Source organism: Mastigoproctus giganteus, chromosome 5 (assembly GCF_048544385.1).
Source record: "Mastigoproctus giganteus isolate SK-2022 chromosome 5, ASM4854438v1, whole genome shotgun sequence".
Taxonomy (NCBI): Eukaryota; Metazoa; Arthropoda; class Arachnida; order Uropygi; family Thelyphonidae; genus Mastigoproctus; species Mastigoproctus giganteus.
Window position 1 is genome coordinate 60,928,099 of NC_143579.1, and position 12,327 is coordinate 60,940,425.

Below are 12,327 nucleotides of genomic sequence, written 5' to 3' on the forward strand. Positions count from 1 at the left end.
CTGAAATAAGTTGTCTCCCAACGTGGCAGAGGACAATGTGTTCTGGCTAAATTCAAAGCAGAAATAGATGATTACCTTATGGAAATGAAAATAGTGTGAATGTTCTGATTAATATTTTTTTTTTTTTTTTTTTTTTTTTTACAACCCTCAGCACAATGTTAAGCTTTTATAAATAAACTAACCATATCTCGATAATCTTTTCAGGTAATGATATTTCGTCAATTACCTAAAATACTATAAGACCCACAATTTTGGGAAATAATAAGGGAGGGGGGGGGGGTCTTTTGCAGCGTCACATGCCATCAATCTTTTTAATCTCAATTAATTCCTGTGCACCATTGGCTAGAGGAAATACATTAGATCATATATAATATAAATTTACCAGATTTCAATTAATTCTACTATTTAAATTAGTTTTATTTACAGCTTTATACATTTTAACGCTATTAGTTTTTTTTTTACCGTAAAAAATATACATAAAGAAACACCATTTTCTTCATCAGGAGTTCAAGCATAAATTCATGGAGATCGAAATAGTAACTGTTTCTTCATATTTCCTCTATTTCTTTGAATTCTGCTTGTACTGCCCCCCCTCCAAAAATATATATTGACAACTATTATTGGACTATTTTTCAAAGGTAAAGTAACCTAACCCTGACCTTACCATAAATAAGGTTATTGAATACGTTATCTGACGGCCAGATATAACAAGCAATCTTTATCTCACTTAACCTATTTAGAACAAGCTACCATTTCTCCAATTGATATGAAATATATTGAAATTCATGCGAGACGACGAATAATGACAGCTCTACAAGCAGTCAGATTGATGAGTGTAACAACACAACCTTCCGCTGTTGGTAGATGTTAATGCATCCCACCCGAAACAGCAATCTTATGACAACAGCAATAGACGTAATACGAGTTGGGAAGGCACTCACCTCCACCAATCTTGAACTAAATGAATTTGCGCGAAGTATATCAGATGGACAAATAGAATCGATTGATGGTTGCTGTTTTACATGATGATGGATTGATGCATTTTGTTTTCGCCCACAATAGACCTTTTGTAGCAAATCGTTTGCATAGTAATAGATGTACTTCGTTCCACGAACGGGGAGCGCTTTCCACACTCAAGAAAAAAAGAGCCAGTTATGTGAGAGTGAAATGGGATTACTTTTCAAACACTTACGACGGTTATCTCAGTAAGAAAGCCAAGTCGTTTGTAAAAGTTTACTCTGCGAGCAACAAGTTACATGTTCTGCTGATAGGTGGCAATTTACACAGTGCCGGAAATATCAACGGCTTTGTGTTGCTATAGCAACGGCTCTTGTTCATTGCGGGATTAGAGACACGAGTGTCTGCCAGCTCTGACAGAGGAGAACCCGTTTCAATATGGTGCTTAAAATTCTGGTCAGGCTGTTCGCATCACGAGTGCAATTTAGGAGACATTTTCCGGAACTTTCATGTTTGGAGTAATGCAATCTTTTGTCAAAATTCGGTGTCAGCTACAATATAGCTAGCAGCAGCACCATCACCACCCACGTTGCAAGACAAAAGATTAAAGAGGTATTTATCGTTCAATTTTGATGAACGAGTAGCTTCCTCGAACTCGTGCAGTGTTTTGATCCGAGTACTCCACTTGATTTTAGTCATTGTAATATTGAAAGGTTATATAAGTATTGTGTTGCCATAGATCCGAAATGAAAGATGGTTTCGGTTGTTTTGGGTAAGCGCTGTGGCACTTGAGGCCATGCGGCGTGAGATAATCGTTAAAAAAAAAAACTTATAAAATTGCTTCCATAAATCGACCTCCATTGCCACCACATTCTGTTATTGGTTTGTCTGATCACGTGATGTGTTTAAGCTGCCGATCTACAGTTCCTTTTTGCTTCTTCATTCACTGATCCAATTTGCGTCATCTGCCCTTGATTGGATTTAGTAGAAAGTGGACATGTTCGCTGTTTCTTAGGCGGAGAGCAGAGTTGCAGGCTTCGAAAAACGCGTATTGAATGTCACGCCCGTTGCTATGTAACCTTGAGGCTTCTTTAGGAAGCCTGTCCCAGGTATAAGTACATGCCAGTTAAAAAAGTATCAGCTTTATTTAAAACAGTATCTTTATTTAGGCATCAAAAAAACACTGGACTCTTTTTAAATGAAAATAAGCGACATTTAAACCATAATTTAAAAGTGTTACTCTGCTTGACAAAACATGGCTCCATCGCTGATGATGTCACGTTTGATCACAGCAGGGTAGCCGACGCTCTTAACACACTACAGCATCTAATCTCTCCTTTGTAGCACCGAATTTGTAGTACTTAAACAGAAGCACAGACTTGCCACATAGGTCAATTGTCCAAATAAAGTCGGTTGTGATGTAGAAGGGGTTCTGGAACTCTTCGCTGGAGGGCAGCAGAAGCAAACAGAGGACTATTGACAGATGGACGGTAAACTTATGATGTCACAACGTTGTGACTGACATCAAATTTAGGCAGACCTCGTAATTCATTACTGAAGGTCTACTTATGGAGAAGAATGCACGTGCCTGTCTTTTCACTCACGAAGTTGAAGAGAAATCGGTTTTCGCTTTGCCCAACCATTCTTTTCCTGTCAATATGCATCTGTCGATAATGTCTATAATTTGTGCGTTGGCCTACTTAACTCCTCAAGCCCTTAATTGCTAGACATAATGACTTCCCTCCCCTCTTTGAAATGACGTCATCGATAGCGAAATGTGATTTTAGTGACGAGGGACACTGATGGCTTAAAGACGTCTCAATACAGACTTAAGAGGATGCGAAAGGATTTCCTTCAAGCATTTACCAGTGCTTAAAGGAAAAAGTAAAAGCGTGGTCACACGAGCATTCGGAGGAGTTGAATTAAACCTTCAGTAGTATCTAAACTCAGCCTGTTTCCAAAATGTTTAGGGCAAATCAGCTTCAGATGATCACAATTCCATCTAATCGCTAAAAACTTTCTCTGTACGCATGCTCTAGCACTAAATAAGGCTTTCTCTCACCATCAATTGTAGTGGAGAAAGATTAACAAACAGGCTATTTTAGGTGTTTTATGAAGTAATATGATAGTGTGTGAGGTGTGCGTTACAACACAGGAATGCTGATGTGCATTCTTCTTTCTTCTTCTCCCTTTTTTTTTTTAACGCTAACAGGATTCTGAGGACGTCGAGAGTGAAATCAGCGAAGGAGCACGGACACCCGGGAACGAAAGTACGGAGCAGCAGTATGATTGTCATTCCGAAGAAGGTAAGTGTGTTTTAATATACAGGGTAAACATACTTTATCTGTACAACTTCATTGCTAAATTAGCACAGGCTGATCATTTAATGAAATGGCAGCGCCACCGTACAACCACTAAAGTTTCTGCGAACTGTCGGTGGCTAGCGGGATAGTTGTATGTCCAGGAATATACTGATGCAGTTCCAAGTTCGAGCCTTGAGTTACGTGCTGTAAGTGTGAACCGGTTTGTGAGCTGAAACTTGAGCTGCAAATTGTGTGGCTTTGTGCCATGGATATGTGCCATGGATATCATGGATATGTGCCACGTGGTATAACCATTAATAAAGAAGGTTATGCTGAAATCCCTGCGCCATGCGATTCGCGAAAAACGACCTGAGTTTTCTGACCAATAGTGGTTCTTTCATCACGGTAATGCCAGACGGCACACTGCCACTATTGATCAAAATGTTATCTAGTAAATGGGTGCAGTATTCCTGCACCCATTGACTGGATATCTCCATACTTGTCTGGTCTTTCTCCCTATGATTTCTTTTTATTCTCTAAGTTGGAGATTGCGCTGAAGGGCACGCATTTTGATTCGGATGAGGAAGCCCAAAATCTACAACGAACACTCTCAAAGACTTATCAAGAAATGGCTTTCGGTAGTTCTTCTAAGAGTGAGTCCATCGATAGTGCAAGTCTACACTTCGAAGGAGATTGTTTCGAAAAGAAGAGAGCGGCGGACTTCAGCGACGAAGATTAAAATTTCATTTAGGTCCACTCCGCGAATTAAATGATTAATCTGTGTAAAAAATAAATAATAATAAATAAGATGGAGAAAAACTTGGTTGTTCCATCGTTTAGAGAAACTCATATTTTATTGAAACATCGAAAACAGGCAACAGGTAGCATTCTTGAAGTGGGCATGACAATTACTAGAAATCATTTACATCTCAGGGAAGACGCAAAACATAAGATATATCCCAAGTGGGTGGTCCACGCTGCTTTGTAGAGTGGACTCTTAATTCCAAGAACTTATTGCATAAGATTTATGGGGTCATTCTACCATAACTTGAAGAGTTACAGACAAATCCCTTTTGTCGCCAACATGGGGACACCACTGAACTGGAGTTTGCCAATACGAACATCACTTGACTATCACTTCCCAGACTTGTGTGGCATGGTGAATATGAGCTCATTAGCGCTCATATTCACCACGTGCGAAGAGATATCATGGATATGTTTCACTGAACTCCACTGGAAAACTCCAGCGACCATGAAGACACCTGTTATCTCAACAGTTGAGAATGCTGAAAGTATTTATAGGAACCTTAATAGTGTCTGCTGAGAATGTTGACTGCAACTTAAGTCTGAATTTGGTTATCGATTAGATGTAGCCCAGCAAATTAGTGCACGCATGTGGAATATTTTAACGTATAAATAAAAACTCAATTTCTCTGAAACGGGACAAACAATTTTTCTTTATCTTGTTTACTTTGTTATTTAGCAATAAAATTGTAAAAAAAAAAAAAATGTGTTCATCCTGTGCAATCGCTATTAAAAAAACCTGCATCTTTCTGAGATAAACTAAGATTTTGTTCTTAAAATTTTCTAACCACAGGCATTACTTAACGTAATTCATATATTTGTAACTTTTACGAATAAATGTTTTTAAACTGCTTTTATAACTTATTTATTTTTCTGAAGTGATATTTCGTTTATCTGAGGTGTGTTATCCACTTTGCAGTGGTGGAAGAGGGTGACAATCACACCATGTCCGACCTTCCAAGTGAACACAATGCTAGCGTGGCGGACTGTCCTCTGGACATGAGCAATGTGCACCATGAAAACGAGCGTCTGCACTGGTCACCCGAAGAGCCAATCAATATGACCAAAATAGAGTACATCCGCAGTCATCAGGATCATTCCTACGACAGAGCCATGGTGAGTGACACCACTGATATAAAATACAGGAAGGTTTTCATTGGTACTCCAAATACTTCAGGGGTTACAAGTTGATATACATAAATACTATAAAGATATTGTATGTGTGTAATAAACGGCAATGTCATCTGTAACAAGAGCGCTTTCCTTTCTCCTTTCTTAACTACAGAGTCCTTGCGTGGGTTGCGTGAAACGGGATGCATCAGCCACTCCTGATGAACTCTCAGGAGGAACGAAAGACGAAGACGACGATGAAGATGATGATGATTCTGACAAGATTGACATAAACAAATACGATCCGGAGAGACTGAAGGCGTTCAATGTAAGTAACCTATTCTTTATTATTGCAATAGTAAAAAGAACATCGCTAACCATGAAATACGCAGACCACTTCTGTACTGCACAGTCATGATTCCGACCAGGGAATTGTAATTTGGGTTAAATGCCAAAGCATCTAAGCCTATGAGGTGTCTGCAAATTTCAGAGGAATTCGAATTGAGGTCATTTCCATCCTCATTACCGACCAGGAAGACAGAAGGTGCAACTGACAGCCTGACCAAAGATTTTAACGGGATTCACGCTGCCGATTCGTGAGAGTAACCACGAGGAAAGATACGGGCTGGTGGAAGGATAGTATCTCCTAACTTTCGTTAGGAGATACTATCTTCCTGTACTATCCGTACATTTGCCCATTGCTGGCTGCTTTAAATGTTTTAGGATTTGTAGGAGTGGTCTGCATTTGTCAGCATAGTCAATGATCCTTGAATCATAGGCAGTGGTCCTCGGCGGCCAAAATGTTAGTGTGATGTATAATCCACATTTCTTTTGAAATAAAAAAAAAATGTGTAATCCACATTTCTTTTGTGCTTTATCATCATTAATGGAACATGATGATAAAGCACAAAAGAACTCGTAACTGAAAGAAAGGCACATTAAACAAATCATAATTTGTTATGCAGTCCTAAGATCTGCAAATGATTAACTGCAAATGGCATGAAAATATTCAAATTTCTGGGTTTCTCTCTCTCTGAAGAGAAAAAGAGGCAAGAAATGGTCCTTAATTTTAACAAAATACATGTGTTAAATAATAAAATGAATCGCATTATATGGTAAATTTGGCAAACTACACCTATGTGGATTAAGGTTTCATCTAATCAATATTCAGGTGGCTTCATTTTGTGGTAGGAAATCTGCCATTAACAAACGTCATCCAGAAAACTAGCAGTGCAGTCCAGATGAATCAATACGAATGTTACTGATGTTATCTTTGATCTCGTTACGAAGTAGGTCCACCTGTGACGCCTCAGATGCAACCAGACCTCGGAAAAGTTGACTGCTGTGTGGGAAGAGCTACTGTTAATTAATAATACACGAATAATCCCAATGTTTTTCTCAATAGTGTAGGCGACTTTTTTTTTTTTTGAAATGCTAATTAAAAACACTGCTACAATTTGTTTAAAATATTTTTTGAAACATTTGTCTTTCTCTCAGATGTTCGTACGGCTTTTTGTGGATGAGAATTTGGATCGAATGGTTCCCATTTCCCGACAGCCGAAAGACAAGGTTCAAGCCATAATCGATTCGTGTGCCAGGCAGTTTCCAGAGTTTGGCGAGCGAGCTCGTAAGCGAATTAGAACTTATCTGAAGTCTTGTCGAAGAAATAAGAGAGCCAGGGACCACAGTGGTTGGGATGTGGTAAGTTAAACGATTCGTATTGCTAAAAGTGAAATTGTTTGCTATTAAGCAGTTACAGACTAATTATCCTATTTCGAAATTAAATTGTGAAATATATTAATTTTTAATTATATTATATTATATTATATTATATTATTAATCATTTATGGTAAGGCTGTTGAATTTTCCATGTCAAAGTTTATAGTACAGTCAGATGAGGAAAGGGATGTATTTTGGTATCCTGATGAGGCATTTTTTTATTTCGATTCGCCATCTTGATACAAGATAGCTGCCACTCACGTTATAATTACACCCATTTAGAACTGTTGCGTTTTTAGTCCGATTCAGATTCAGTTTACGCTATATATATGAAGATATTTTACCCCATCTGTATATCTTGGGACAAATAACGTAGGAGTATTTAGAAGATCTAGTCGAGATGAATTAAGAAGTCATTTAAGTGAGGGAAAGCAATCGGTGAATTTAGATATCAATCTTAAGGACCAAGGGACGATCCTGGGGAACCCCTGACTTTAATTTCGACGAGTTTGACATTTTCTTTAAAAAAAAAAAAGCGGTGATCAGATTTAGACAAATAATTTAAAAGCTCAGTTGTTGATGTCTCATTTATACTCAAGATGCGCAGTTTAAATATCAACAGATGATCGAGCACAACTAAGTTCCTTAATAGAAAGAAAACTGTTGTTGACAAAGCATGACTGGATTAAAGTAAGCCGATCACTTTCTATAAACAATTGTCTTGTGTTAGTAACTGATTTTTAAATCGGAATCAAAGGAACTCTTGAATTATAGAGTGCTTCTGTTTCGAAAATGAAATTTATAATCCCAGCTGCAAGGAATTGCTGTGGTTTTAAAAGTAATTAGCGAAAGTTCCAGCCATTTCTTAAAACTCTGGTTTATCGGCTGCAATTAAACAAGTTATGGATGAATTGTTCTGGGAGTACTGAATTGTAGTTTCTGTTTCAATTTAAAACTGAACCACATGGGAAATTTATTATGAAGAATTTTGATAGTGGAACTGTTTGACATCCTCGTTTAATCTTATCAAATGCATCATTACCAGAAGAATAAAAAGATTCAGTTATTCCATTTAAAGATTAACGAAGTCCTGATTTATACGAATCCAATAAACTTTGCGAAAGTCATTGCGATATGCATTGATTTTCAATTTTGATTTCCCACAGGTTGCTTCAAAGAACACTGCAGCCATCTTTTACACCAGACGTCAAGCGTAAGCCAGCTGTAATTTCTGAAACTTTCTCCTTCGACAATTCAATTCTATTTCTGCGTAATACCTATACCAAATCAGAACGTTTTCCAACTATTGTTTATCTGCAAGGTCTCTGAGACAAGACAAACTGAGTTCAGTTTATTTATATAACCCTGTCTTTATATCTGCAGATCAGCCTTATGACTAATGTTCGTGTTTTGCATGCATATCGATCAGGTGGGAAATATTTATGTGTTTGTCTGAAGGTATAAAAGTAGGAGACGGTTGTTTACAAATAAGTAGGACGATAGATCTACATCGTGCAAGGAATAAGAGAGCAGACACACACAATGTGCGCCAATAAAAGTTCACAGATAAATTCTTGAAAAACCAATAGAACTTGCCAGGCCTTCCCCTTCCTGAAACATTCGCCCTCTTCATACACACACGCATACACCTGACGCTACAAACTGTTGCATATGTAGAAGGGCTCACCCGTTTTGTTTTCTTTTCAGGCTCGCTCAGCACATCCACACCTAACCTCAGCTCTAGCGGAGCAGATTCTGGCGACAGCCTGCCAGAACGAGAGTCAAAATGCAAAGCGCATGCGTCTGGGACTCAAGCCAATAGCGGTAAGCCTGGTGAGTTGGCTAGTGTAAGGACTGGTGAACTCGTTTTTCTTGTAATGTTTCAGATAAATTATTGTTAATGATTCCGCCGCTTGTACCGTCTGCATTTTGTGCCGTCAGCCCGAGTCTGGCGTTTCATCTCGGAAGATGTCCTTCGCGTCTGTTGCTAGTGAACTCACCTGTTTGTTACTCACAGCTGGCAACTTGAACATTTAAGTTTTTGAACGAAAGAAGTGTCCAGAACTGGACAATGGACATTCGTGTATTAGACATGAAAAACGCTTGGCACTTTCTGTGGAATGCGGTAGGTCTTGCAGTTCTTTTTATTATTAATTATTATTATTTATCTCTTTGTTTACCCACCTACCAAAAATCTTCAGCGATTGTACTATTTAACTTTTATAGAGAGAAAAATGGTAACTTACTTGTAGTAAAGTTAATTTTATGAACTTAGACTCGTAAATTTAGGCTGTTGTGACAAGACTCAAGCAAGTCAAAATTCAAAAGCTTGTGAATATTTCAGTACTGTTTTTTTCTTTTTAAATAGAGTAATTCTTTAAGTCCTTGAAGCAAACTTTTGAAATGGTTATTACGTAGTTTATCTTTATACCATAATGCGTTACTTCCGTGTTGTATGATTACGTAGGAAAAGCCTACTGGAGGACTATTAGCCGAGTGGCTTTGAAATATTTGAAAAGAAATCTAGCAGCATTAACTTATATATTTAAATTGGGAATTATATAAAAACTGAAATTCCTATTACCAAAATCAATAACTAATAATATAAGCGTAAAGAGTTATATCAAATGTTCTTATTTTATTTCTTGTATCCTTATAAAATTACCATCGTTAAGAAAGTTCAGAAATTTGTCAACTGACACAAACTATAGAAATTTAACAAAAAATATATATGTAATTAATAAGTATGTTTAGTGCTGCCATCTCCTGGCATTAATTGGAACCGTTATGGAACCGTTTACATTGTTGCCTACGGATTATTTTTAAGTAGCGTTTATTTGTTAAATTGATTTTTCGCGTAGCTTGTAGTACGCGGTGCATGCAACTGTTGTCAGAAGTTTGTTATCTAATACTGTTTGGTGCTGTCACAGTCGAGGAGACTGATGTTGTTTACCATATGTTTTGTAGGCTGAAGTGGAGCGAAGCCGTTCCAGTTCTTCGCAGTTAGTTCATCTTGGAGCTGACGGGGACCGTGGGCGTGCTACTACACCCACCCGAAGTCCACATCATTCTTCGCAACCGCACGACATCCTTCAAACGACCCTTCGCCACGGCAGGAACGCCGTTTCTCTAAATTCGCCGGCGGTGTCCACTACGAGTTACACAACGACAACACCCGTGATGGTGAATGGTACCAGCCATTCTCAGAAGCCCTCCTCGCCGTATTCGGGATCGACAAACTACAGAGCCGCCGTGTCAAATGCAAGCAATCAAAACTCGTCATCTCTGTCACAACCATCAAACAATATCCATCATATGACGTCACACGGAGCCCATGTAACCAACGGTAAGCGTGGACTTCACTTTGCTAGTGAGTTGCGAAATCATTTACAAGTCCACTTTATCTGCACCATCTTTAGTGTTAGCTAATCTAACAAAAACTGTAGACTGACGCCTTGTACTTTAGGATCTTTGGCGTTTCTTATTTTACTTAAGGATAAGTGTCAACTTTTATTTTACGTGTACACTGTATTTAAGGAGCTTAGTTTAGTTCGAATCCACTGGGTTAACTGCGCGTTTGATTAAGCGTTTTATTTTTCCATAACCACGTTTCGAAATCTACTCCCTCCTCCACAGTTAGCTATATTAATGAATCTAAGTTACATGCGTATTGATGAGTATATTCAACTTACATTTACAGTTGTGACCTCGAGCTAGTACAGTGACGATTATGTTCTTTTTTCCACGCAGTAGCTTTGGTCGAAATCGTGTGAGGTTATTTTGTTTTGCACAAAAACAACTAAGGGCTATGAAGTGTAATGTGCCGTTCTACCTGTAAATTGCTTACATTCTAGATTCGGTTTGTATATTTACTAAATACAAAAATAACCGTAACGGAATGGAAAATACCAACTCTAGTTCGGGACCGACTAACTTGGCCACAGTGTGGAAACTCCAGAAATTTCCCCATCTTAACTGGATTTGAGCACAGATCTTGTCCATATTATATAGAATGATCATATTCATCGTGCCCCCACGAGTCTCAGGAAAGACTTCGCAATATTTTTCCCGGAAATCGTGATTTTCATTCGGCAAAACCGTAACCAAGCAAAGAATACGTGCTGTTTAGACTATATACCTACTCCTTTTGGCCTTAATTGCCACAACGCTCATTCTAAAAAATTCAACTGTATCTGTTGTTTAACTACCAAATAGATTACTTCCTAAATTGATGTGCTCCGCTAATTAACGGGAGTGTTCATTATTTCCTGCTTATTTATATACTAATATTATATGTAATTTTATATATAATTAATTACTGGATATCTTCGATTTTATATTAATCTGTTCATATGGGAATACTTGATGGGATGGACTAGTGATATCCATCTTAGTACGGGAAGAAAAATTTATAAAGACTTGTAAAATTAATTCGAGGGCTGTTTATAAAGTAATTTTAATTAAAGTCCGTTTGGCCGCGCGTAGTTTGTAAACCGTGAATCGACCAGCGATTAAACTCGGAACAATCAATGTCTGAATCATGCGCAAATGAACGATACAGGATCACGATCTTTCATTTGCACTGCCATGTTGACGATTTGTTTACCATTGTGGTCACATTTGCTTTTATCGCTTATAAGACGTATGCCTCACTGATCGTATCGTGAGTTATTTTGCATACTGATTGCATGCAGCGTCAAGCATACCCCGACGTTACTTTTTGGAACTTATTTCTGCGCTTTTCATTTTCACATGGTCTACACAATTCATATGCCAAATTTAACCTCTGAACTGTGCACTTTTGGTCATTGCAGAACAGCCAAAATGACGCACTTTAATTACAACCACCGTGTATATTAATAAAGTTACCTTGAGCGCTTTGTTAGTGGTTTGGTGGTTAGTTCCATCTGGACGCTGTCTTCATAAACTGATCAATAATGTCCTAAGCTGTCTCTACACTTGTATTCAGTGAAACCGCATTCACCTAAATTTGTAATATGATTTGGAACTGCTTACTTAATAAGATCGTCTCTTTAAATATGTGAAAAAATCATGTTCTGGATGTGGCCCTATATAATCACCTTCGATCAATTGAGTTGATGTGACTGTTTCAGCCTGAAACAAAGGCAGCAATGGTCCTGATGAGTCGAAAAAACCCTTAATTATTTCGCACGTGGTGATGTTAGTGTTTCCACTACACAACGTTACTGGAAACCTATTTCAATTCTCTTTGAACCTTTCTATTAGAACACTGGTGTCTCTTATTTATCATTATGAAGTATAAGACTTGGCCTTGCGGTAAAATACTTGCCAGGGGTAACGGTTTCAAAAACATTAAATTAAAATGTTCAATATAAAATAGGGAAATGCATGAGAGAATTTCATTAGGACTTTTGACTAGAAGTTGGGGATAAAAAGTCTCTTTTTGGAACAG

General features: G+C 38.0%; 1 protein-coding gene across 1 annotated transcript in view; it reads left to right on the top strand.

The window, feature by feature from the left end:
- LOC150085441 (nucleolar protein 4-like) overlaps positions 1–12,327 on the top strand; it is a 152,996-nt gene that overhangs the window by 137,541 nt on the left and 3,128 nt on the right. The window contains exons 4-9 of the mRNA XM_090373248.1: positions 3,170–3,263; positions 4,984–5,180; positions 5,350–5,502; positions 6,672–6,875; positions 8,601–8,717; positions 9,861–10,239. Coding sequence (XP_090229374.1) covers positions 3,170–3,263; positions 4,984–5,180; positions 5,350–5,502; positions 6,672–6,875; positions 8,601–8,717; positions 9,861–10,239 — 1,144 coding nt within the window. The remainder of the gene's footprint in view (positions 1–3,169; positions 3,264–4,983; positions 5,181–5,349; positions 5,503–6,671; positions 6,876–8,600; positions 8,718–9,860; positions 10,240–12,327) is intronic.